The sequence below is a fragment of the Hyaloscypha bicolor genome (assembly GCF_002865645.1).
Source record: "Hyaloscypha bicolor E unplaced genomic scaffold K444scaffold_35, whole genome shotgun sequence".
Lineage (NCBI taxonomy): Eukaryota > Fungi > Ascomycota > Leotiomycetes > Helotiales > Hyaloscyphaceae > Hyaloscypha > Hyaloscypha bicolor.
In genome coordinates this window covers 131,362-155,147 of record NW_020194537.1, presented here as the reverse complement: position 1 = coordinate 155,147, position 23,786 = coordinate 131,362, and the positions used below count along the sequence as shown (strand labels likewise).

The following is a 23,786-nucleotide window of genomic DNA, read 5'->3' as shown; positions in this document are numbered from 1 at the left end:
CTCCTCGGGGGCCGAGGGAGAGTGGTAAGCCTCCTGCTCCTCCGTGACCGCATCGTTACAAGTTTCTAACTTAGGTCGGGTTTTACTACCCAGGATAGCCTGGATCCAGTTAGGATATAAATTCAGGCGCAGACCACCCTCTCTCTCGCGGGGGGGGGTTATCTCGATGGTTAAGTCTCAGACGACGAGGCACAGGTACACAGCAACCACACCACGGTGTCCATATGCCATAGAACATCACATATGTAAGTTTTGTTGCCTTCATCATTATGGAATACTCAAATGACAATGCTCCAGACTGTGTCAACCCTGACAATAGCAACAAACCCCTCCATTTATAAAGCCTATTCCACAAATAAATCAATGAGACGCCACCCCTGATGGACCACCTGTGGGAGCTGGAGCATCTTTGCTCAACTTTGCGTCTTTAAGGTCAGCAATCTGCTTCTGCAACTGTTTGTTCTCCTCCTTCATATCCTTCATAGACTGCACACCATTGTTACTATTGTCGATTTGTTGCAGCGCAGTCTTCTCATTGCTGTTGGAATACAAGTCCGGGTAATCTGCAGCGCACGCATCTCATCAGTCGCCACTCTCCCACTTCGAACCCTCGATCTAGGTGCAAGAGATGACTTACTTGCCTGCTGGTCGCTCTTTGCTGCATCAAACAGATGCTCACACAATTGGAACTCTTTGAACGGATCATGCTCGTTCTGATCTTTAGTATCCATGTGCATAAACCGCGCAAACATGCGCTCCTTATTCTCAATCGTCTTCATCACGTTCTGGAACTGGTCCCTGGACCGCCGCATCCTGACCGGCAGACCCTGCCCCTTCAACAACGCCATCAGACCCGCGAGAACTGCATTCGTGGCTCCCAAAACCGTCAGCGGGATTTCATGTCCGTGATATGAGGCGAGGGCTGTGATTGTTGCCGCGATGAAGATTTGCAAGCAGTATAGGGCGTTGATGAAAAAGTTGCTAAAGTTGAACCAAACGCTAGCCGCCAGTGCTTCATCAAGCGCTCGTCCATATATCCCGTCATTCCTCACTTGCGATCTGAAGAAAAAGTCCTTCACGCTCCTCGAAGGCCGTCCCGCAGCGGGAGGAATATCTTGTCCGTCTGGACCTTTTTCAGGAAGTCTCGGCTTCTGCCCTTTTTCCAAGTCTACGATTTGTTTTGAGCGGGTGCTGTCCGTCGAGAGGATGTGATATGGGGTTCTGATCCCGACGAAATCCTGGAAGGTTCGAAGTTTCTGGAGTTGTTGCTCCTCGGGGGTTGGGCTGCTGTCGTGTGAACGGTGGTCTTTTTGAGGGTCACCTGTTGAGGATGCGGCGTTATTGCCGTGGTCCTGGATGAGTGAAGATATATGGTCCTTTTCAGTACTGAGTGGCGCCATTGCTTCCTCTCCAAGATGAATTGAGCCCATTCGATCTCAAGGAAACAGCCCTCGAACGAGTATTTTTCGATCGCTACCGGAGGTTCAGATTGAACGAGAGTGAATTCGTACAAGTACACGAGGCTGACGCGCTTTCGCCCAAGAGTCAAGATTCGCTCTCGGATTCTGTTCGTCTGCTACGCCCCAAGTAAGCGTGTTCCGAGAAGGGCGTTCGGATAAGAGTTCACTGCTCAAGATAAAAATTCAAACGTTTGTACCGGACCCGAGCTGTCTTGGAGCTTCCTGGGCTTTTATCAGACTTTGGAAGACAGACCACACCACCATTGCGTGAGGCGTGAAACTTGTGGAGCTGAATTGTTATGGTCTCTGTAGCACGAGACCTGCAGGCCAGTAGTAGAGGAGGTAACATTGCAGTAGCTTCTGGTGTTGATGCAGCTGCATGTGGGGGACGAGTGACAATTCGCTGGAGTTGAGGTTGTGCAGGAGGGCTGATTTGGCGCTGCAGCTTCGCGGGTCTGAGTCTTGCTTGAGGGCATTCGAGAAACGGTTCTCAGCTCTCTGGGAAATCCTTATCCCCTCAACTGCTGGAATCAGATGATCATAGAGGGCAAATCTCCCTCAAATTTCAGAACTCAATTGGTGGATTTTCGGTGGGCTTTTTCGGGCTTGACAGATCATGTCAAGTGTGAATGAGGCCTTTGGATGAGGGTGCACGCGGTGGGTTGTGTGGCGTGCGGGTGGTGGGACTTGGAGCTGAAAAGCCTTGGAATCAGCCACAGGCGCTCCCCGATCCGGACGGGTACTTTTGGTACGGGGTAAGCCGCCATTGTCTCAATGGTCCTCCTTGCAGCCATTTGATGATTAGTTGTTTCTATTCGCAGGATGGTGGTTTGGCTGCAGGAACTCAGCTCATGCCCGGAGTCGGGCCTCCGTGCAAAACATTTTGGAAAGAAATGTCCGAATATACACAAACGCCAGAAATTTTAATGAATTATATCCTCCTTCACCTCTTGGCATCGTCCTTCGCCTTCTCAGCCAACTTCTCGGCCTCCCCTATCCTCCTCCGCAAGACATTCTTCACATCTTCATACGCACCCATCAAAATCCCCTCCCCCTGCTCCCCCCTCTTCTCTGCCACCTCTTTCAACTTAACCAGCTGTGGCACAATCTCACTTCCCCCAGGGATCATCTTAGCATACTGCTCAATACTCTGCCCAACCCCACTATTCTTCGCCTTCTCTCCCGCTTGCTTCACAAACCCCTTCAAATCCTCCAAATTCCCCGTCTCCGCCGCCTTCTTCACCTTCTCAAATACCTCCTTGACATTCCCTGACTTCAATGTGTCCGCATTCTTCTCTACCATCTCCTTGACCTGTGGGTTCTTATCCAAATACGGCTTCGCCTGCTCAAGCCCCTTCTTCCACGCTTCATCCCCAAGCTTCTTAACCTTCTCCGTCTTCTCTTCTATAACTTGCTTGACTTTCGCAATCATGTCTGCCGAGAAGCCACCCTTGATCACGTCTTTGATCTGCGTATACGTCTGCTCCAACTCCTTCTTCGCCTCCTCACCACCATACCCATCAGTCATCTCCTTCAACTTGTCGAGATTCCCGCCAACTTGTTCCTTCAACTTCGGATGGCGATCCAATATCTCGCTCGCGGAATCGGACGCCAGCTCACCGAGTTCTGTGATAGCTTTTTCCAGGATTTCCCAACTTTTGGTGGCAGTTTCCATGCTAACGCCAGATTTGGATGCGCTTTTCAACTCTCCATAGGTTCTTTCGACGATCCTGTTCACCTCATCGCCGTGCTTCTCTTGGATCTTCTCTAGATCCCCGAACGCGCTGTCCACATACGGCTTGGCACCGGGAATGAATGCCGCGTAGCTGGTGGCTGTGGACTTGAGCCATTGCAGCGCTTCGTTTGGTTCTGGTGAGGAATTTTGAATCGATTTGGTGAGGGAGGTGAGTTGTTGTTTGGTGGAAGAGGCCGCATTGACGATCGACTTTGCGCCGGAGAAGTGATAGTAGGAATAGCCTGCCTGATGGGAGGTTAGTCAGGAATAGGTGGGGGCTAGAGAATAAAGAGTTAGGAGGCAGGGAAGGTAAGGAGACAAACAAGGAAAACAAAGCCTCCGCCGGCGAGGCCACCGACGAGACCAGAAGAACCGCCTGCTGCAGCAGCTTGCTGTTTTGTGGTTGCAAATCGGAGTTGTCGATATGTATTGCGAGGTCGCAATTGACGCGCTACTGCACGGGTTGCGGTTCTTGAAGGGAGCATTATGATTATGAAGGTACCAGGTTCTGAAAATAAGCTGGAACGTTGCAGCGGTATGAAGAACTGAGAATTTGAGAAAGAGGGAAGACGAGAAGGGAAGAGAAAACTCTGCTTTTACCACATGAACGACGGAGCCATTTGCCCTGTCAGCATAGCTTGAGCTGCCATGCTGATGTGTAAAATCTCCTTGCAGACCTCAGAATCCGTGTCGTCATGGCGCGCAGTGTGGGGAACGATGTCATTGTTTTTGCGACCCTTCAATATCCAAAAAAAAAAAAAAAAAAAACGCCTCAATTTAGTGTTCAAATGTTGAAACGCCATGGCTTTCATCGGTAGCTGTTTGAAGAAAGGATACCCGCTGCGCAGGTATATTGATGCTCGGGAGAAGAGAGAGGAAGGAATTTGATCAATTGAGTTGCAGTTTTTGTCTGGTCAGGGGGATCTGCGTTCACTTGCCGGGATCCGCCACCCCGCAAAACAAGGGAGCCAAGCTGACGATGAATTAATGTGCCACAATCACTTACTGTATCATTGTATGGAAAGGGACACCCTGTGTATTGCGGTGGACTTTGCAGAATACGCTGTGTTGAAGTTCTGCTGCAATTGGGTGGCGGGGAAGCTGCTCGGTAGGAGCCCCTATTCCCTTCAAGCTCAAGCGAGATTGCTTCGGACTTCGGATGAGAAGACCTGAAAGAGCAAATTCCCCGACAGGCAAGTTTATTAAGGTTTGTCTCACCCCCGTGAAACTGCGGTCTACCATCCCACAATAATGCCGAAACGTGTTTAGCATCTATTCTTCTAGGTCTCGTCGCCTCCGCTGGCGTCTCCAGCACGACCCCAATCCAAGGCTTTGCTTATGGTTCTAGAGATGCCGACGGCTCTACTAGGGTCCAAGCCGACCCCCAAGCCCAGTTCTCCACAGCGAAGAAACTGCTAGGACAAATGGCGCGCTCTCGAGTGCGCGTCTCTACACCACGGTCGTAAGTTGAGGTTTTATCCACTGATTCCTCTCCAACTTAATTGAATCACACAATAACAATACCTTTTGAACAGCAAAATGGTTCCACCAGCGATCTGACCGAGGCAATACCCGCCGCCATAGCGGCAGACACAGCTCTTCTCCTTGGACTATGGGCTTATGGCGACCAAACATTATTCGATGACAAAATCGCAGCCCTCAAATCTGCCATCTTCAAAATTCGGCACAACCTTTACCAATCTCGTCGTTGGCATATCCGTTGGCTCTGAAGATCTGTACCGCATTTCTGCAGCTGGGATAGCTGCTAAGAGCGGACTTGGAGCAGGCGCAGTTGTGCTCGTTAGCTGTATCAGCCAAGTCCGCGCCGTAGTAAAGGGGACTGGTTTAGCAACTGTCCAGATCGGACATGTTGATACAGTTCCAGCATGGGCGACTAATAGCAATTCTGCAGTTGTCTCGGCCGTGGACTGGCTTGGCGTAGATATATATCCCTATTTGGAAACAGAGACCGAGTTGGACAGCGTCGACAACGACTCCGGTGTTTTTCAAGACGAATATGGCCCAACTTCTGACGTGGGGAAGGGCAAGCCAGTTTGGGTAATGGGGACTGGCTGGCCGAATTCCGCCCCTTAGTTTTGCAAGCTATCCCGAGCATCAGCAATGCAAAGAAATATTGGGATGATGTTGGATGTGGCTTGATCGGAACGACGAACACCTGGTAGTTTACTCTTGTATCTGCCAGCGTTAGCCCTTACTTCAGTGTCGTGGCCAACTCTTAGACTTTCAATCCATTGTCCGACTGGAGTTGCGTTGGCGTAACACCTAAAGTGTCGCCTTCTTCTCAGGTTAGTGAAGCTCTAATCTCTCCTGTTTGTTTACCTTCTTGTCAACTTTTCTATTGCTGGAATCTACATCTCCTCTTGCACACATCGCATTTTATTCTCTTCACACCCAACGTCTTATCCTCTTTCACAGTCTGTGCCAATCCCACGACATGAGGTGGCAGCCCCCCCCCTCCCCCTGGCGCAGGTACAGTGACACCTGGAAGCACATCACCAAGCACTTCCAATTCAGGAAAGCACGAGTCATTGCATCTCTCCGGCGGCGCCATCGCTGGGGTCATCATTGGCATTCTTGTCATACTCGCAGCACTTGCCTTACTAGCCTTCCTCTCCTTTCGAAGGAAGCGTGCTGCCCGCCATGGCTCACCAGAGCTAAAGAGCGGAGCAGAGCCTCCCAGAAAAGCGAATACCCATGAGATGTCAGGATCAGGTAAGAAGGAGTCGGAGCTACGGCAGTACCCTTTTTAGCGTCAGGGTATTGATGCGTCTTCCGGGGCGTAGAGCTACTAGCTCACCTCTACCAGCTTTATTAGGGCGGCTTACATAGCCGCACGATGCAGTTAGGGCCTGTGCCTGATGCTATTGTAGCCACTCCTGCTGTGAGAACAGTCTCCTCGCGCGGCGAGTGCACAGTGCGGTGGCGGGGATGGCCTTGTATAATTATCATTCACAATTAATGATATACATAACTGCAAGCAAGCAAGAGAGTTCTTGACGGCTGCCAGTGATGCCATCTTCAAATCACGAGATAATTTCTGATCTGTGGGCTGGAATAAACCAGACCTTGCGGGAGGAGACTCCGCGAGTAAGCGCTTCCCAGTCACTAAAGAGGCGGTAGATACTATCTACATTTGAGCAATCATACTGTTGTTATTTGTATATGCTTTGTAACGCGTACGCTCTTTAAGCTACAACCCAGAGGATTGATAGCATCAATGCTCTGAAGATATCTATACAGACGCCGATTATGGCTTTCCGTGGAGCCGTGGTTGCTTAATTTAGTCAAGCATTTTGCACGCCTCGCAGACCATCATCAAGGAGCACAATGAGATTTATTTCATACGAGAATTAGCAAGTTCAAGCTAGAAGGCTACGACACAACGAGGTCCCAAAGATTGGTTGCCATTCCTCGAAAGGATCTCACATTGAGACCTCAAAACTGAAATGGCAACCACCATTTGGCAACTTTTGCCGGCGATGGATCATATCGCCTTGGAATCCGCCGGATGACATTCAGTTGGTTTATCCCTGCGGAACTGCCTAGTCCAGCGAGGTGCGGCCTCAATCCCCGGCGCTTTTACCATCCTCCCCAAGGCATATTTTGCCTCACTGCACTGTGAAGGAGTAAGGGTGGGCGGGTTTGGCGATCAATTGGATACACGTGGTACGATGTTGGGAATGATCAACGCCTGACCTGAGGCTCGATCTTCTCCATAGTGAACTTGGACAGTGAGGCTCCTTGCTAGTTTCTAAAAGGAGGACACTGAGAGACCAAAGAAAATCCTTGCTTAAATATAAACCCCACAACCTTGCTCTCATCAATATTCAATCATACAGAGATGTCGAGCCGTTCAAAAAAGTCTTCGCGAAGAAGCTCAGCAAGCACGAGGGACCAAACAACATCTTGGTCGGAATGGCTATGGAGCGAAGAGCGGGCTCAGTGGTACAAGTATCGTTTGGACTCCAGGGGGGAGTATCAGTACCAGTATCAAGACCCTGAGACTCAACAGGTTCTTGGTCCTGCTACAGCACAAGACAATACATACAACCCCGCATATGTACCAGCAACCACAAGTGGACAAGACCCAGCCGTAGATGAATACCAAACCACGCCGACACACGCTCCTGCAGAAGGTTCTTATCAAAGCTCCTCCTATAGTTCAGTACCGACACCGGCAGTCAATTCTTATGACGAAGACATATACGGGTCAACGCCTAGGCCCATATCAACAACAGAAGGATACCGCAATAATCAACAATACTATCCGGTCCCCAATGATGAGGGCTACGGAGACGACTACCAGACTCACCAGACTTTCAATCAGCCGATACTGGAGGGGGATGAATCAGAAGATTCAAACGAGTCGTACAAGGAAGTGGTCCCAAGACCAGATCCACAACCAGGACCGGTAAGTCCATTTCATTCCCACAGGAGAAAGTTTGAGCTGACTGAATCAGTGTGGTGGTCAACATGGGTGCCCAAATGGATCGAATCGAGACCCAGACGGTCCTGATCCTAGACCTCCGCCATCCGGATACGCTTCTAGAAATACACCAAAGTATCAGGCAAGAGGCTCGAGACACAGGAGGGACTCGACGGACAAAGGGAGCTCTAGTTCCAAAGGGAAAACCAGAACCCACAGCGGGGCTAATGAACCCGTAATCATGGGTGAAACCGAGTTCGACCCTGAGAAAGAGAAAGAATTCGCAATCTGGGAAAATGAGTACAGCACATGGAAGGACGTAACTTGTGCATGCGGATTTGGCTATTACACCGCTTTGGGAGAGTGGATTTCAGGTGCAGACGTTCGAGCGGGACTGGCGCCACCGAGACCTCAGCAAGACACGGTGGAAATGTAGGGCATTGAGGTAAGCTATTCCATTGCCATGTTGGCAAGATGTGTTGACTGATATTCGAAGCTCAAGCAGCCTCATGTTGAGGAAGCTGGCGTGGTAGCAGAGGCCTGTGGGAGTCGGGGTGCAGAGAGTCATGCGAAGACTTGTTGGAAATTGCGATTGGCCGCAGTTGTCCCCGGTTATTTTTGATTGCGTGGTGTATGCCTGATTGCTGTTTGTGTAACATAAAAAAGAATGCATTGGATCTGAAACGATTTCCGCTTCGCCCTGCTAACTCGGTGCTGATGCTTATGCAGGAAACCGGTCAGAAAATTTTAAGCCTTGCTGAGACCCAAGTCTCCTCTGCGCCCAACTTCGGTTAAAACCACTAATGTTCTAAGATATTGTTGCACAAACCATGACAGGGTACCCTATTCCGCCGAGCCCGATTACAGCGAAGTCAGTTGTGGGGGGCTTGCGCATAGTAAGGGTGCCCGCCCGACCTTCTCAAACTAGCCTCGTCGCTGTTTTAGAGTAGAGTCGCATGCGACCCGGGCTCATCGTGCCCTCAGCCTCATCAAGCTGGCATTTATCTCATGGTAAAGAAAGGTACAAGAAGTACGAACCCCTCCTCAGGTTCTTGCGGAATAGTCGAGGTTTGGCCCGAGTGTTCGCAAGCGGACCCAATGGAATCAATCTCAGCAGATCAAACGGACGTCTCGACCACCATCAGTTTCCCGATGGTTCCGTTGAGTCGTCTTGACTTCACTTCGCCCAGTATTGCAAAATGCTGGCAAAAAGGCGTCAACGTATGTCCCAGGGGATGGACGGCGTTTTAGAAAAGAGTGTTAACAGATCTAGATTCATAATCGGGGGTGCAGGCCGAGCGACAAGAGAAGGATAGATAAAGATTCAGTCGAAAATCATTCTGTGTGCACCTTTGATCAGTTTCACAAAGCTGCAATCGATGCCAAAGAGAAATGTCACTTGTCGCGTGGTAGATTTCAAAGAAAGCTCGAGGACTTTATAGGTTGTATTGAGCCTTACTTGCCACTTGTGGATTTCCTTACGCAACAAGAGCCCCACACTAGGATTGTCTGGGGCGGACTTCGTTGCCTGATTAGAGTAAGTTGGCTTATAACTGCATCCAAGTTCTTGCACATATTTGGTTCATGCTCATGAGCCAGACGTCCAGCTGCTAACAAGTCACAAAGATTGCATCTCAGAAGAGTGGGGTTGAGAGCACGATCGAGGATGGGATTGCTATCATACTGATAAATATTGGAACATGGCACCAGAATATTCTCAATGACCCCGAAGGGGAAAGCACAAGTGAAGCCAGCTCGCATCTCTTCGGTTCTGTTCTCAGTTTTGTAATCGAAAGTCGGCTGCATCATGAAAATTCAATAACAGGTTTGCTAAGCGTAAACGCAGATCCTGATTCAATGGTTGGCTAATTATTGGAAGCGAAACTCTGGGCTGCAAGCTTCACTAAACTTCCAGAAGTAATTCGAGGTGCTCTTAAGGCGATGAAAAGTCGTTCCGACGAGCAACACAGAGCTGTAGCATCAGCTGAGACTGCGAGTAAGTCCCCGACTGGCCACAAGTGTCACTGGCTCACGTTGACTCGTTCAGGAAATAACCAATTTCGGAATAGTAAGTCACGAAAACCCGAAGTAACGTAGTAGTGTTCATTTAGAGTAGCACGAATTCGCTATCTTGCAGTTCAAGAGATATTGGACAATGAACAGAGCAACTTCAGAGAAGGTATGTCATGCTTCGATAATCGAAACCTATGCTATGGCTAAGTTGATGCCGGATACAGAGACTCGAAAAACTCACCGACTACTTCAAGATACGTTGGAAGAGATGAGTAGGGTCGCGCTTGAGAACAAGCATCTAGACAGAGGTAACTGTTCTTTGGCTCACAGTTTCACATGATGAACTCTAAATGAATATCCTAGTCAAACGGGCAATCGAAGTTGTGGAAAGTGAAGCCAATATTCCTCTCGTTCCAGAAGCCGCTGAGGGAACTTGCGATTGGATTTTTGAGCATCCCAATTTCCTCGAATGGGTAGGTCAACAGTGTCGCAAACCCCTCTGGATAGGTGGCATTCCTGGTAAGCCGCTCGCAGGACAACCCTGATATCACTGGACCCAGTGCGCCAACAGGACTAATTCAAATGTCAATTTAGGATGTGGAAAAACTGTTCTTGCCAATTTCCTCCGTCAACATACCACGCCTTCGCAAATGACTCTCACTCAGTTTTTCCAAGCCTCCAGAAACAAAGAATCAACAAATGCGAGGTCTTTGGGGGTTTCAATAATCAGCCAACTTCTCAAAAAGGAGCTCTCTTCCCCGAGACCCGACCATCGAGAAGTAATCGATGACTTGGCCAGCTTCTGCCTAGAAATTGGCTACGCCAGTCAAATGATATTTCCTAAGCTTCGGCACATCGTCGAGAAGACTTTGTTGGCAATATCTCAATATACATTGATTATTGATGGACTCGATGAGTGCTCCAATATTGCCGATATCTCAGAATTCATCGAAGCTCTTTTGGAATCAGATTCAAGGACCCTCCCGTGCTCGAAGATTATTCTTTTATCCCGAGAGCACGATGGTTTGAAAGCCATCAAAGAGAAATGTGTTGCAATTGCAATGGACGAAACTGCTGTGAACCCTGAGATCTATCGTTTCATTGAAATAAAGGCCGTCCAGCACCCGCAGCTACAGGCAATTCAGAAGGACATACACGAAGAGGCAGAGAAAAGCGCTCATGGATCTTTCCTCTGGGCCAGTACGATGATTGAGTGTCTGGTACAACCCGTAAGATCGGAGTGGGAGCAACTCCAAAGACTGAAGAGAATTCCTGCCGGTATCATAGATTTCTTCGAAGACTTGGTCATTAAGTCTGGGAAAAAGAGAAGCTTGTCGGAGCTCAAATTAAGACGCGAAATGCTTCTCATCCTTTTGAGTCCGCAGAAATTTCTTACTCTTGATGAGTTTGCAGTATTTCTTCAGTTCAGGCATAGCCGCCGACAAGAGAAAGCTAGACGCTTGCGAGATATACGAAATGCAGTCCTCGACCTTTGCTGGCCACTGGTATCAGTGATAGATGGTTACGTTACCTTGTACCACATGAATGCGGCGGAATATCTGCTTACGGAAAAGAAGAAAGGTGCCGAAGAACGGTTTTCCGTCCATATCAAACTGGAAGAATCAAATGCAACCCTTGCTATTCGGTGTCTGTACGTTCTTTCAGAAGAGCAAAACAGTGCTCCAGGGCGTATTGCTTATTGGCTCTACAAGAACACCTACCCGGAATACAGGGCCAATGCTTCTGATGTTGCAGCCCAAACCGAGGCGTTCGTTGACATCGTGTCATACGAATATGCGGCAAGGTACTTTTTAGACCATCTCACACAGGTGGCAAAACCTTCAGAAGAACTTCTGACACAAGTCGATTTGTTCCTTCGGAACTTCCAGTTCGTGAAATGGGCGGAATATTTCTTCAACCTCAAGGGTGAGAACACCTCATTTTCAGAGCTTTATGGAAACCTCAAGTCTTGGTGGACCACTTTACCAATAGATTCAAAGGAGCGTTTACGTAAATCAGTGGAGTCTTTCTTCACAATTCCGTATCGCAGCCTGAGTGTGTATTACGCCGAGGAAAACCAAGATAAACTTTTACAGTACCTGTGTCTTTCTCGCCTGGGGGCCTACTACACATTACAGATTGAAATTGATGCAGAATATGAAGTCAGGAGAGAAGTAGCAAATGGCCTTGTGAACCTCTTAGGGCCCAGGAATCCTCTCACCTTGAGAGCAAAAACAGCCTTGGGGTTATGCTATACTGCTAGAAGCGATTTCAGAACAGCCTTGGAACTGTACAAGGAAATATCCTTAACGCAGAAGGAAGTTCTTGGTCTTGAACGCCAAGACTATTGGTCAACTCTCACCAGCATTGCGTTTGTCCAATTTCTCATGGCGAATTTTGAAGAGGCTGCGACCACGATGGCCGAGCTCTCCGCAGGCTGGAAGAGCATTCCAGGACTACCTACTCGCTTCCTCATACTTTCGAACAACTTAATCGAAGGATACATTTATGAGGCACGAGAAATGTTGGGAGAGGCCATGAACCTATACCGGGTTGTGTGGAATGATCAGACCGAAATCTTTGGAGAAAACAACCCAATGGCATTGTATGCCCAGATCGGCATGGGATCGATCCAGCGCAAGCAGAAAGAGTACAAACAAGCTATAGCGAACCTGGATCATGCTTTCCAAATCCGTACACAGCTTTGGGGTCTCGAAAACGGCTGGGTGATCGACCCTGCTATTCAGCTCATTATCTCATATCGCGAGAACGGGGAATTCGATCAGGCCATGGCTCGAATTGAGTTGCTATCTCAATGCGAATTTCTGAAGAGAGACTTTGAAAGAAAATGCCAGGTCAGGCACCTCGAGGCACTTGTTCTCTACGATGAAGAAGAACTTGAGGAGCAGCGCTTAATTTCGGATGGGGCTGTTCTCGTTGGCCATGAGCAATTTGGAGAATCACGAAGAATCTTACAGGATCTTCTACATGAACAAATTGAGAAAGGGAGGGACGCCAATAACCGCTCCCTACTTTGGATCCGTCTGACACTTGCTACCCTTTTGAGGGCCGTTCAGCGAGACGATGATGTTGCACCATTGTTTGATGAAATCGTCACGCCATTGACAGAGGGGCTTGTTAGCCCTCAATTTGAGCATGTTGAGTCGCCTCAATTGTGGAAAGATGCCGAGAAGGCGTTACGATTAGTTCGAGACAGGAAAATAGATGAAGCGGACCAAGAGCTTCGACAGAAAGGTCTCCGCTGGGTGAGGGCAGAGGACTTCTGGCTTTTTGAAGGCGGTCCCGGAGTTGATACTGCTTGGATGAAAGGTCCATGAGCGAGGAATATCCGTTCGGAGATGGGTCTTCGAATATCATGGCATGGTGGTAAGTCTTTGGATCTGAGATTTTCTTCTGTCTTTGAACCCTTTTCGCTTCTTGCCTTCTATGACATCTCCTATTCACGTCAACCCCTCTATTTATCGAGAATATTTCTTATAAGCAATATTTTTGGGGCCCAGTTCAGAGCGTAATATCCCAGCCGCACGAAACATGACATATTATCATACAAGATATATCAATTGATGACAAAACATTTGAGGTAGTCTTACAAAAGTTGAGGTATACACGAAAGAGATCTAAAACGCCCTTATCGAACGCCGAACAATACGCTCAGAAGCAGTGTGGGCTCCGATAGGCTCGATAATCGATAATAAATTTTTATCAGAGCCCACACTACTCGGAAGGGTACAAACAAGGGAATATGCCAGCAAACCGCACCCAGACTAGCAATCATGCACCCCCAGTATTCATCTCCATGACTAGTCTCTCCCTTTTCATCAACACGGCACTCACGAGTGCGACCGCTCCAGCAACAACTACAAGCATATATGTCTTGCCAATCGCCTGCACAATAGCCTCAGTAACGCTCCCCCTCACCTCTTCACTAACACTCTCAAAGACCGCACTCTGTGACCCCGCAATCGCACTCCTGACATCCTGCTCACTAAACCCCATTCCCGCCAAAATCTTCGTCAAAGACCCGAATGCTGTGTTCTGGAACACCGCACCCGAAATCGACAATGCCAGAACGATACCTCCAATCTGAGCGACGTTGATAAACCCAATGGAGTCTGAGATTTTGCTTGAATGGACTTTGACAGGTGTTATGCTGTATGCTGCCTGACTTCCGATTCCAGCACCAATTGCGATCAAGACCGTGAAGCCGTAGATGGCGGAGGTTGAAGTCGCGGAGGTGACGGTGTACATCAGCGCTCCTCCAATAACCGCGAAGACCCCGGAGACGACATAAAAGGGAAAGTAATATTGTACCAGAGGCATGAGAATCCCTTGGCCCATGATGAACGTGATGTCCACGCAGATGAATGGGAGAAGACGGACGGCGGCTTGGAGGCCTGAATCACCGCGCGAGAATTGAAAATACAGCGGGATAAAGTAGACGGGGACGAACAGGGCAGCTCCTGCAGCTGCGGATGCGATATAGAGGAGGATCATGGTGCGGGATTTGAGGAAGTCGAGGGGGAAGAGTCGATTGGTAGGCGTGGTGAGGATGGAGAAGTATTGTTGAAGGGAGAAGAGGATGAGGATGATGAAGCAGGCAACGAAGGTCCCGATTGTGCGGCCGCCTCCCCATGCCCAGGTTGTACCGCCGAACGTTAGTGCAAGAATGAATGAGACGTAGAGTCCTGCGTTAAGGAGGGCTCCGATCCAGTCGAGCTGCTTGAACTTGGTGAAGGTTGGGACTCCTGGTTGTGGCTGGTAGCTAGGGATGAGGATCATGGCTGGGATCATGAGAGCGAAAATGACGAGGTTAATGTAGAAACTCCACCTCCAAGTTGCTCCGCTGTCTGCAAATGATCCGCCGACCACAGGCCCGAGAATGGTCCCCGCTCCCCACACGATGCCGACACCACCCATATAGACAGACCGTTCCTTAAGTGAGGTGTTGAGGGTAATGAGGTTGAGATTTCCAAGGTACAATCCTCCGCCTCCAATTCCAGCAATCACTCTGCCGACGATGAGGGCATCCATAGTTGGAGCTGCACCGCAAATGGCGCTCCCGATGGCAAACACCGTGACGCTGCTAATGTGAAGCCATTTGACGTTGAAGATACCATATGCTTTGCCACTGTGCGAATCATCAGTACTAGACTCAAAGCAGGGAATAGACAACTCACAGTGTCAAGATGGTAGCGATAGACCCTAGTGGAAATCCACTGCCAAGCCAGGCAAGTTTTGAGATATCACCAAAGGATTCGATTACAGCAGACTGGATATCTGCTGCTATGGTGTTATCTAGTCCGTAAAGAAAGCCAGAGAAGTAGAAGCCGGCGCAAATGATGACCCATTTGAGTCCGGTCACAGTTCTCACAGGTCCTTGTATTGAATCTGGAATTGTCGATCCTTTCTCGCCGTCCGGCGAGACGTAGGGTCCTGATGTGTGGCCTTCCTGGAGTTCAAGCTGGGGTATGTTGCTCATCGTTGACATTGTTGGTGCTGATGAGACGGGAATAGACTTCATTGAAAGTAAGTGTAACGTTGATCGGGAGAAGGTTGAAGAAGACAGAGAACGCCGGGGATGTAAAGCTGCTCGAAATGATCCAAAACGAAGGAACGGGTAGAAGTACACTTCACTCACGGCAGAACCTCCACACCGCTCAACGTCATTTGTAAACAAAAGAGAATCTTTTTGAGTATCATTGTGTTTATCGGCGATATTGGACGTAATCTGACAAACCAAATGTACTCGTAAGTGAAGAACGCCTTGGCTGATAGGGAATGCCCAGCGGAATTGCAGTCATGGCTACCAGAGAATGCCTTCGATTGAGGCAGCTTCATAAGCAAATCAGTTGTAGCCGCGTCAATCGTACGGAAAGGGTCACTTGAGACAACAAATGTTATTGCGAAAGATATGAAACGAGAACTCGTAAAAACGAGATGTGTATTTAATTCCCGCATTGGGAAAATGCATGAGGAAATTGCGTGCACGGGCAGCTTTTTCGGAGATAGGAAGGTCTCCACAACGGACGTAAATTGAGCTCTATTAATAATGTACCAGAGAGGCTCCAATTACTGTGTACGAAAAGGAGTGGCTTGCCTACAAGTCTAGCAATTTAGCATATCAGATTGAAACTCTGCTATTTAATCGGGTATGAATCTAGGAACCCCGAGCTCCCCTATTTGCCCTCAGTTTTAAGCGAGCTCGTTTGTAAGGGGCAACGGAAAGGGAATATAGGTAGAGCAAAAAGATTTTGAATGAAGAGAAAAGGAACGTACTCAAAGCCCCCTAAGAAGATTTGATCCAACTGTTGGCCATGTGCCCATATGGAAAAAATTAAAAATCATTTCGCCCGATGTTTCTCTGTCTTCAGACAGAATTGGTTAGCGTCCTCTGAAACCCCACGTGACCTGGTGACACTAAACTTTTGTGGCACGACGTCCTCCCTTCCTTGACGCGTTTGCGACCGAAGCAAAGTAGACAACATTTCAACATCGCTCTCCACTTGACCGACTTCTGGTCCCCCGTAGAGATGGATGAAGATCTTGAGTAAGATTTTTATTCAACTTGCCCTGAATCAAGCGAGCACATAACTAACCCACATCACAGACGTGGGCTCGTGGCGTCTTTGTTGGAACAAGCAGGTCAAATCGATGAAGATGCGCAGCTCCAGGAAGCCATTCGACTTTCCAAGGTCGAGACTAGGGTAAACTCTTCTACACCCGTTGATGATCAGCTCCGTGAGAGGAGTGCGAGAATGAAACGCAAGGCGGAAGAGGAGCTACGGCCATACAGCGTAAAGCGCACATCCTCCGCTTCTCTCTCCATGAACATACCCAGCACCAGATCTTCAAGGTCGACCGCTCTCGCAAAAGCACAAGACAATGAAAGCGAGGCTGTGCTGGACGATACCAGTAAAGCAGCGACTTGGCCGTCCGGTCCAGGCTCGGCGGCAGGGGCAAAGGCTCCGAAGAGAAGCTTAGCTGCAACTAAAGAGATTTCCCCCCCTCCATTGAGACGGAAAGTTGCCACTGGGTGTAAGTTCACCGCTGGCTGATAAAGCTCTACCAAAGCTGATAGCATGCGCCAGCTTCCCTCCCTTCAGCGGCTCCATCAAAAGTCAAGATTGCCTACTCAAATGGCGCCCTTCGCATCACCCGTACGCCAGGTCGGACAAAGACTAAAAATTGCGTCAATCTAGAAGACGTGATTCATAAGCAGCATCTCGTGTCGGCCTGTGTGTTCTCCTTCTTTATCAGCGAGGAGGAGTTCTATGGTCATTTTCCTCTTTCGCATTCTTCTGATGCAGTGCCTGTAAGTGGCTTCCTCCCACATACTACCAGGCTCATTCCAACTGACATCAACCTTGTAGATATACATTGGCCGAGACGTAAACATGGGTAAGAAATTTGGCTCTTCTATCTTTTATTTCCACCCTGTTATTCCCCACATGCTTTGTTTGCGCCTGAGATAGTCCAAATTTTTATCACTGACTTCTCGGTGTTCCTAGATCCGATGGTTCAAGAAGCATGTCACCAGGCCGGCATATCCTTCAAAGATAAAGACAAACTATCGAACAAGCAGCTGCAAAGCATCCTCCCCACTCTCCACCAGCTTTCTGGCCAGCGGTACGGAAAGAACTACCATGCCTTCTACGCGTGGTCTCCCGGCTGTTCGCACTCAAAAATACTTCTCCTCGTATACTCCAGTTTCCTGAGACTTGTCGTGACTTCATGCAACATGATGGATATCGATACTGTTCTAGGCGATAACCACTGGTACATGCATGACCTGCCAAAGCTTTCCTCGCGAGCCAAATCCGAGCCCTCCTCGTTCGAGGCGGGCCTCTTGGCACATCTGCAAGCTCTGAGTACACCCAATGCTTTCCTCGACTCCATTCGAGGAATGTATGACTATTCCGCAGTCAAGGTGCATCTTGTCACTTCCGCTCCCGGTGTATGTGCTGGTATCAAGGCAGAGAAGCATGGCCTTCTTCGTCTCAGACGCGTCATCCAAGATCTCAACCTGAAACTGCCTCAAAAAGAGAGCGGGGATTTGAGACTCGAAATATGCGCAGCAAGCATCGGCAAACTATCCGCCAAGTGGCTCAGTGGCTTCAATGATTGTGCTCTGGGAAAGGGAACGATTAAAGTCGCTGATGAGGGCTGTGCCGTCCCAGACTTGAAATTGTTCTACCCAAGTGTTGGGGATGTAAGTCCCAAGTTCTCGGAGTATCAATTCCTCTCTTAGCAATGCCCAACAGCTCTAGGGACATTCTACTAGCAATGTCCAACAACTGCTGGAACATTCTATTTCCGAAAATACCCGAAAGAATCATGCTGACTCCGATTTCTTGGGAATAGGTCAAGAAGGCACACGAGTCCGCTCAAAACGCAGCTAGCAATATTGGGTGCGCCACACGTCCGTGGGACAATGCTCCAGATGGAATCAAGAACATCTTCCACCACTATGAATCGAAAGATACCGGGCGGCTATATCACCAGAAGTTCATTATGGCATACAATCCCCGAGACTCAAAGGCTCTGCCGTATTTTGTCTACATAGGTTCTGCAAACTTGTCCCAGTCCGCATGGGGTGCACTCGAGCAAGACAAGAAAGCAACCGAGGCGACCTGCAATACGAAGCTTATCAAGCTGAGCAACTTTGAGTGTGGCGTGGTGATTCCTGGCCACCTGATGGAAGGTTTGCTAGAGCCGGGCACTGAAGGTTGGCAGAGTGGTATCGTTCCTTATGTCCAGACTGGAAAGCGGTACAGTCTACCCAAAGATAGACCATGGAACGGTACGTTTTATTCCCACCCCGACGTTGTGTTCTCTTTAATTGGGAGTTCCGGGGCTGGATTGAGTTCTCGGGGTTTCTCGAAAGCTTGCAGCACCACTCCGAAGAGTGATTCTGCAGTTCTGTCTGGACATTCAGCACGCACATTTGCTAATGAATCGGCAGATCCGAGGTGGGTTCAGAACTGGCAGGAAGACTACCGAGGAACCTAGTCTCAAAATGTCTAGGGTGGGCTGTATTCTCGAAGTGTTATGGCTGAAATTAGGCGAGATACCCCTTTTCTTCGATCCCGGAAACTTGCAAATTCTGCGAACATTTCATATTCCAAAACCTCGCAAAACCGAACCTGCACCGTGCACCTCGAATATCTAATACATTGCCAGTGGCTTGGAAATTATCTAGCCCCCATATTTTAGCGACATTCTATCGGAAGCAGCTAGGTAATCGCGAACGAAGGACCTTTAGCTTGCGACCGCAAACGGAATGAATTGCATCGCGATTGTAAACTGGATGGTTTATCTCGTCGCGGATATAACGGTGCTAGTATTTTCCGAACCGTACATATGACATCTTCAAGAATAAGCATGCTCCCGATCATGTTGGTCCTAGGTGCGGGTGTTCAAGAGCTACAAATCCAACGAGGTATCTGTCCTTGTTGATAGTTTTTCTATATATATTTTTTACACGAGATTAACAACGTGGACACAATTATGACAGAAGCACAGCAGCGGGAGGCTTATACCCTTCCCCCGACGAACGATTTTGTCGGCATGCATGGAGTTCCTTACTGGCAGTGGGTTTGAAACCCTGAAACTCTACTAATGAATTATTTTTCCATTTGAAACCCAAAATTTCGTTCTGAACCTGAACGCCCAATGGTGGCATTATTCGAGTCTGTTGAGGAAGTCAAACACTCTCCTCAGTCTTTTGTTTGGATACTTTTGTTCCATTCCGAGATCTACTGTGGGAACTTTTATTTTAAATAAGCTACCGTGCCAAGATGCCTGGGTCAGCAGTGCCCTGGCCATTACTGTTAGTTGTATTCTTTGTCATTATTAAGGCCTGAAGTTTCTGAGCCGCTGTTTGGGTTTTGAGAAGCAGTGTCACCAGCTTCACCTCACTTCCGTCCAACAACCCTCCAGTTGGGATTGTGGGTCATGTTCGCCTAGGCGAGGTCTCAAACTCAATTAAGGGCGCCGCCAGGTCCAATATTTCGAGACAGAATCGCAAGACTAAGCGATTAGGGTCTAAGTGTTATGGCATTGTTTAAGACTTAAACACAGTCTTACCTCTTACACATAGCATTGGGGACGGCTCCACTTTTCCTTATGTGAACCAATCCCATTCTCGCCCTTGACATTGACACCTTACTCGTGAAAAGAGTTTAAAACACAAAGAAGTATGATCTCGGGACAAGGATGTATCTCAAAAACTTACATTGAGCACAAAGGCTTTGTGTGAGTCGTTGGCGCTATGAACCTTCATGGAAAAGCAATGAAGGGGCGGGCTTTCCTCGCTTGCCTCGTTAGGCATGTGAACCCCTGAGACTTGAATTTTGCTACCCACGAAGCTTGCCTTCCTGATTAATTCCAATTTTCAAATTTCTAGAACTTGCGTGCTCATTCTAGAGAAATCGTATCTTTATACTCCAACTTTCCTGACGTTCGGGCCACATTCCCACCCCTTATACTCTCCACAACCCCCCAAATCCCATCATGCAGCACATCACAAACGCCCTCCCTCCAAACCACACTCCTCAACCTCGCTCTCACCTGTGCCTTACTCTGGACCACGATCTGAGGATGCATCTTCCACACCAAAGCCACGGCATCCTGAACCTGAAAACCTGTACCTCTTTCTAATTCGCTTCCGCTCTGTGCCTTTTGATGAGGCGGATAAACAGAGCTGGAGGCGGCGGAGCAGATGAACATAAGCCAGAGGAGCAAATCGAGGGCTTCTGGGGAAGAAAAATCTGAAGGCGAGAGCGAGGAGATAAGAGAGAGGATTTTGGAGGCGAGGCGGAGGTGGAGTTTTGAAGGGTTGGGGAAGGATGGGAGGAGGCGGAAGGTGAGGTGGAGGTAGACGAGGGAGGCTAGTGTGAATGCTTGGGAGAGAATTGATTGTTGCGTAGTCTCGGGAGCGAGAGTGGTCGCGGTGGAGAGAATTAGATACTCTGTATTGGTAGCCGTGGATGTGGCGGCGTGCTTTTGATAGGGTGTTATGTTCGGGAGTGAGACCATGTAGGATATTTGTCGGAGTTTATGTCGGAGTTGAAGGGCTTGATCGTCGAGGGGAAACTGCCGCTGATCTTGGGGAAAGAATTCGGCATAGATGTCTAGATTGGATACTAGGCATGGATATTCGGGCGGAGTACCGAATCGCGTTGAGTAAGCAATGTCCGACCTTTGGAACTTTGTTAGCCACTTCGTCTGCCTTTGAAGTGTATTTACTTACCACGATAAGACGCGTACCACCGGGTTCTGCTCAAGGCTCCAGATTCCGCCATAGACGTTGACCATCTTAGCGAGGCCGATCTTATGTGCTGTTGCCGCCTCGAATGATCCATTGATAGCCTGATATTACTACTTTAGCATACGATCCAGGCCATGGCAGGTTAATCTTACTTCCAAGATGACCAGAAGTGCTACGGATGTGATATCTGCATCCGTGACTTTGTATGTTTCGTCGAGCAGCCGACCACTCATGAGCCTCATCACTTCTCCTTTGTGGAACAAATTCTCGGAGGAGTCTTCCACTCCGCGCACAAGATCTTCGTGCTGGGCCACCAAACATAGAGTTGCATGCAGCAGTGCTGGGTCTGTAGCGCTGAAAGGCTTCCAAGTATCATCGTAGTTGATTGCAAACGCGTTCGCGATGAAGCCCGTGTTGTCTGCGCGAGTGTTGTTAAAGTGGATGTGACAACTAAAGAGGAAGTGCATACAATGATAGAGTAGTTGTTGTGTACGACTGCTGGATGTGGATATCGGTAATCCTCCATAAGCATGTAATGAAGCATTGATGCCTGTCTAGTCGTGGCTATTGAGAATTTGTATGAGGTCTGGCTGGATGTGCTCACCTGTGTGAATTTCGCGGCATCATCTCCGGCATTCTCAAATACTTGTTCCACAGTTTCATGAACTGGGTTGTTCTTCCGCTGCTTCTTCATTTTCCAAGTATTCAGTTTGAACTTTCCAGAGAGCTCTTTAGAAGTCTTGGTTTCAGTTTCTGCGGTCCTTTGCGACGCGGATATTGCTTTTTTCAACCTCGGGTTCCTTCTCTCGTGGACAACTGCCTGCATAGCATGGGAGCGAACTAGATATGAGAAATCGCTCTTCTGAGCTGCAGGCATTTCCGTCAGAGTTATAAATTCAAATGGTGGAGGTCGCTCAGGAAGATCTGTAACTGTCATTTTGCCGCTGGGTTTATCATCAGAAGAACTGCGAATACGTGTTTGTGTTAAACCAAGTTAATTGTATTTGGCAGCTTTGCATCTTATTCGAGAGTATGAAGACAGAAAGTACATGGAGATGGACTTACTGAGGCTGAGTCTCAGATCTTGCTTCCTCGGATCCAGGATTCCGTCTGAATATGTCATCTTTTCGAGGCATGATGAACCGAACAGAATAAAATTCCTATGTTCCTTTGATAACTTCGGAGATTCATAGCTTGAGACAATTTAAAGAGCCTTGACGTATGGTGAGTGAAGCATGGATAGGTATAAATTCTGTTCACGTGATTTAGATTTCTAAGCACGATACGTGGAACATTGTCTCAACGGAGGGACCTAGGAAAAGGCCATGATCACGAGAACTTTCTGATATAATAAGCAGTGCGCCGTCGTACGTTTCCCAGCGCCAAATATTCGCACTTACGAAAGTTCGGCCGTATCAGGGGCGAGAGAATACTGATTAGTGAACGACGGCATTGCCCCAAACCGGAAATTCGGCGAGACAAGGATGCCGGATATAGAAAACATGGTGAAATGCGGCACTCACCGGTGACTGACCGGTAGCCGGTATGTACCTCCCGTATAATAAGAGCCTCCTTACCTCGAGGCTTGACCATGAACTTTGGCTGGGCTGGGAGACTCCTCCCTATTAGCAACTAAGTTACTGTCCTTGAATTTGATTCAGGAGAAGTAAATTGGCTATCTTTGTGTGTTGATGAAATTGAGATAAGGTGACATTTTCAGGCGGAACAGCTAGTACAAACATGAATTAAAGTCAATTGTGTTTGACCTCCATTTACCACGTCCCCGCCGTCGGCTACCTTTCGTGAAAACTTCTGGCTCTCTACCAAGGGGTAAGTTTATCTATATAACATCTGTTAGCACGCTACCTTCTGCTCGGGGAAAAGGCAAGACGAACCACAAGTGTTTGGATACCAACTTACGCCAAAGTCGTTAGTTGTGATCGGTCCTTGAATTGAACAGGACGAGCAGTGCGTCCAGATTTCGTGAGTATCATAAGCAAGCTGAAAGTAACAAAGGCCAGCACCTTAGACGAAACACTATTTTCAAAGACATATGAGAGCATCTCGACCGCCCCAGCTGCCGCAGCAGACACATGGTGGAACCTTACGGAACGGGCCTCGTTGCAGGTTCGGGCTAGCGCTTGCAATGGTGAGGCTGCTTGAGAGCAAGACGAGGGAGAGCGAGGTGGTGATGGAGGGGCGCATTCTGGCGAGTTATTATTAGCGAACGTTTTGGAGTGGTTGAAGTTAAGAATGAGAAAGACTTAAAGATTAGAAGATATCAATAGCGGAGAGAAGACTCTTTTGCCTCTGAGTGGCACCGTAAACATCTCTCTCTTTTCTTCTTCATTTCAGGGAAGACGCAGAATTAATTGATGTGGGCTTTCTGCATAGTGTCGAATTGCGAAAGGGGCTGAGCGTTAATATCGAGCTTTCCAACCAACATTTACAAGGCACAGAAGCAGATTAAGGCACAGCCTGTTGAAAACGGCCAAAGAAACACAATACTCACCGGCAGGGAAGGGTACGGGAGTGCCTCGTTCGCCCCAAGACTGCCGCGTGGCTGAGCCACATCGCTGGAGACAAGTGGGTATCGAAAATCGGGATTTCCGTGAATAATTTGTTGAATGCGAAAGCTGGGTCTTATGGAGTTGGTAGGTTCTGTGCAACGAACTGATTTGTGATCACTCCATGTATATAGACTCTCGTTGCGGAGATTTTTGGGAAACCAACTTAATCCATAGAGGAGATGTGTTCACCGAAAATGGAGATTTCTTCGTTTGGTAGCCGCGGCGGACATAAAAAGCGGCACCGATTGTCAATGTCCCATGTCGAAGCCGT

At 48.5% G+C, this 23,786-nt stretch overlaps 8 protein-coding genes across 8 annotated transcripts; 4 read left to right on the top strand and 4 right to left on the bottom strand.

Annotated features, from left to right (window-relative positions):
• Nucleotides 1-740: 740 nt before the first annotated feature.
• On the bottom strand, nucleotides 741-1,046 carry K444DRAFT_480665 (uncharacterized protein; the record flags this gene model as incomplete). The annotated part of the gene is made up of 1 exon (XM_024872992.1): nucleotides 741-1,046. A coding segment is annotated over one exon (306 nt), but the record flags the coding sequence as incomplete, so codon positions are not given.
• Nucleotides 1,047-2,403: 1,357 nt separating this feature from the next.
• On the bottom strand, nucleotides 2,404-3,680 carry K444DRAFT_625988 (uncharacterized protein; the record flags this gene model as incomplete). Its single annotated transcript, XM_024882590.1, has 2 exons — nucleotides 2,404-3,441; nucleotides 3,519-3,680. The coding sequence occupies 2 exons, from the start codon at nucleotides 3,678-3,680 to the stop codon at nucleotides 2,404-2,406; spliced, it is 1,200 nt and encodes a 399-aa protein (XP_024741289.1).
• Nucleotides 3,681-4,520: 840 nt separating this feature from the next.
• Nucleotides 4,521-5,453, top strand: K444DRAFT_609090 (glycoside hydrolase family 17 protein). The gene is made up of 2 exons (XM_024879511.1): nucleotides 4,521-4,657; nucleotides 4,731-5,453. Exon 2 carries the CDS (start codon nucleotides 4,837-4,839, stop codon nucleotides 5,287-5,289), a length of 453 nt encoding a protein of 150 aa, XP_024741288.1. The 5' UTR covers nucleotides 4,521-4,657; nucleotides 4,731-4,836; the 3' UTR covers nucleotides 5,290-5,453.
• A 1,438-nt stretch (nucleotides 5,454-6,891) lies between these two features.
• On the top strand, nucleotides 6,892-8,188 carry K444DRAFT_609089 (uncharacterized protein). Its single transcript, XM_024879510.1, has 2 exons — nucleotides 6,892-8,087; nucleotides 8,139-8,188. The coding sequence occupies exon 1, from the start codon at nucleotides 7,058-7,060 to the stop codon at nucleotides 7,730-7,732; it is 675 nt and encodes a 224-aa protein (XP_024741287.1). The 5' UTR covers nucleotides 6,892-7,057; the 3' UTR covers nucleotides 7,733-8,087; nucleotides 8,139-8,188.
• A 497-nt stretch (nucleotides 8,189-8,685) lies between these two features.
• On the top strand, nucleotides 8,686-13,234 carry K444DRAFT_609086 (uncharacterized protein). The gene is made up of 9 exons (XM_024879509.1): nucleotides 8,686-8,863; nucleotides 8,916-9,179; nucleotides 9,269-9,467; nucleotides 9,522-9,638; nucleotides 9,690-9,710; nucleotides 9,759-9,821; nucleotides 9,880-9,963; nucleotides 10,019-10,174; nucleotides 10,250-13,234. The coding sequence occupies exons 1-9, from the start codon at nucleotides 8,741-8,743 to the stop codon at nucleotides 12,991-12,993; spliced, it is 3,771 nt and encodes a 1,256-aa protein (XP_024741286.1). The 5' UTR covers nucleotides 8,686-8,740; the 3' UTR covers nucleotides 12,994-13,234.
• Nucleotides 13,235-13,443: 209 nt separating this feature from the next.
• Nucleotides 13,444-15,164, bottom strand: K444DRAFT_660487 (MFS multidrug transporter-like protein; the record flags this gene model as incomplete). Its single annotated transcript, XM_024886469.1, has 2 exons — nucleotides 13,444-14,804; nucleotides 14,854-15,164. 2 exons carry the CDS (start codon nucleotides 15,162-15,164, stop codon nucleotides 13,448-13,450), a joined length of 1,668 nt encoding a protein of 555 aa, XP_024741285.1. The 3' UTR covers nucleotides 13,444-13,447.
• Nucleotides 15,165-16,152: 988 nt separating this feature from the next.
• Nucleotides 16,153-19,168, top strand: K444DRAFT_660486 (phospholipase D/nuclease). Its single transcript, XM_024886468.1, has 7 exons — nucleotides 16,153-16,223; nucleotides 16,284-16,711; nucleotides 16,765-16,988; nucleotides 17,047-17,074; nucleotides 17,185-17,885; nucleotides 18,038-18,476; nucleotides 18,639-19,168. Exons 1-7 carry the CDS (start codon nucleotides 16,207-16,209, stop codon nucleotides 18,683-18,685), a joined length of 1,884 nt encoding a protein of 627 aa, XP_024741284.1. The 5' UTR covers nucleotides 16,153-16,206; the 3' UTR covers nucleotides 18,686-19,168.
• An 848-nt stretch (nucleotides 19,169-20,016) lies between these two features.
• Nucleotides 20,017-22,081, bottom strand: K444DRAFT_660485 (uncharacterized protein; the record flags this gene model as incomplete). Its single annotated transcript, XM_024886467.1, has 6 exons — nucleotides 20,017-20,876; nucleotides 20,928-21,046; nucleotides 21,098-21,363; nucleotides 21,415-21,499; nucleotides 21,550-21,910; nucleotides 22,011-22,081. The coding sequence occupies 6 exons, from the start codon at nucleotides 22,079-22,081 to the stop codon at nucleotides 20,093-20,095; spliced, it is 1,686 nt and encodes a 561-aa protein (XP_024741283.1). The 3' UTR covers nucleotides 20,017-20,092.
• Between the last annotated feature and the right edge of the window lie 1,705 nt (nucleotides 22,082-23,786).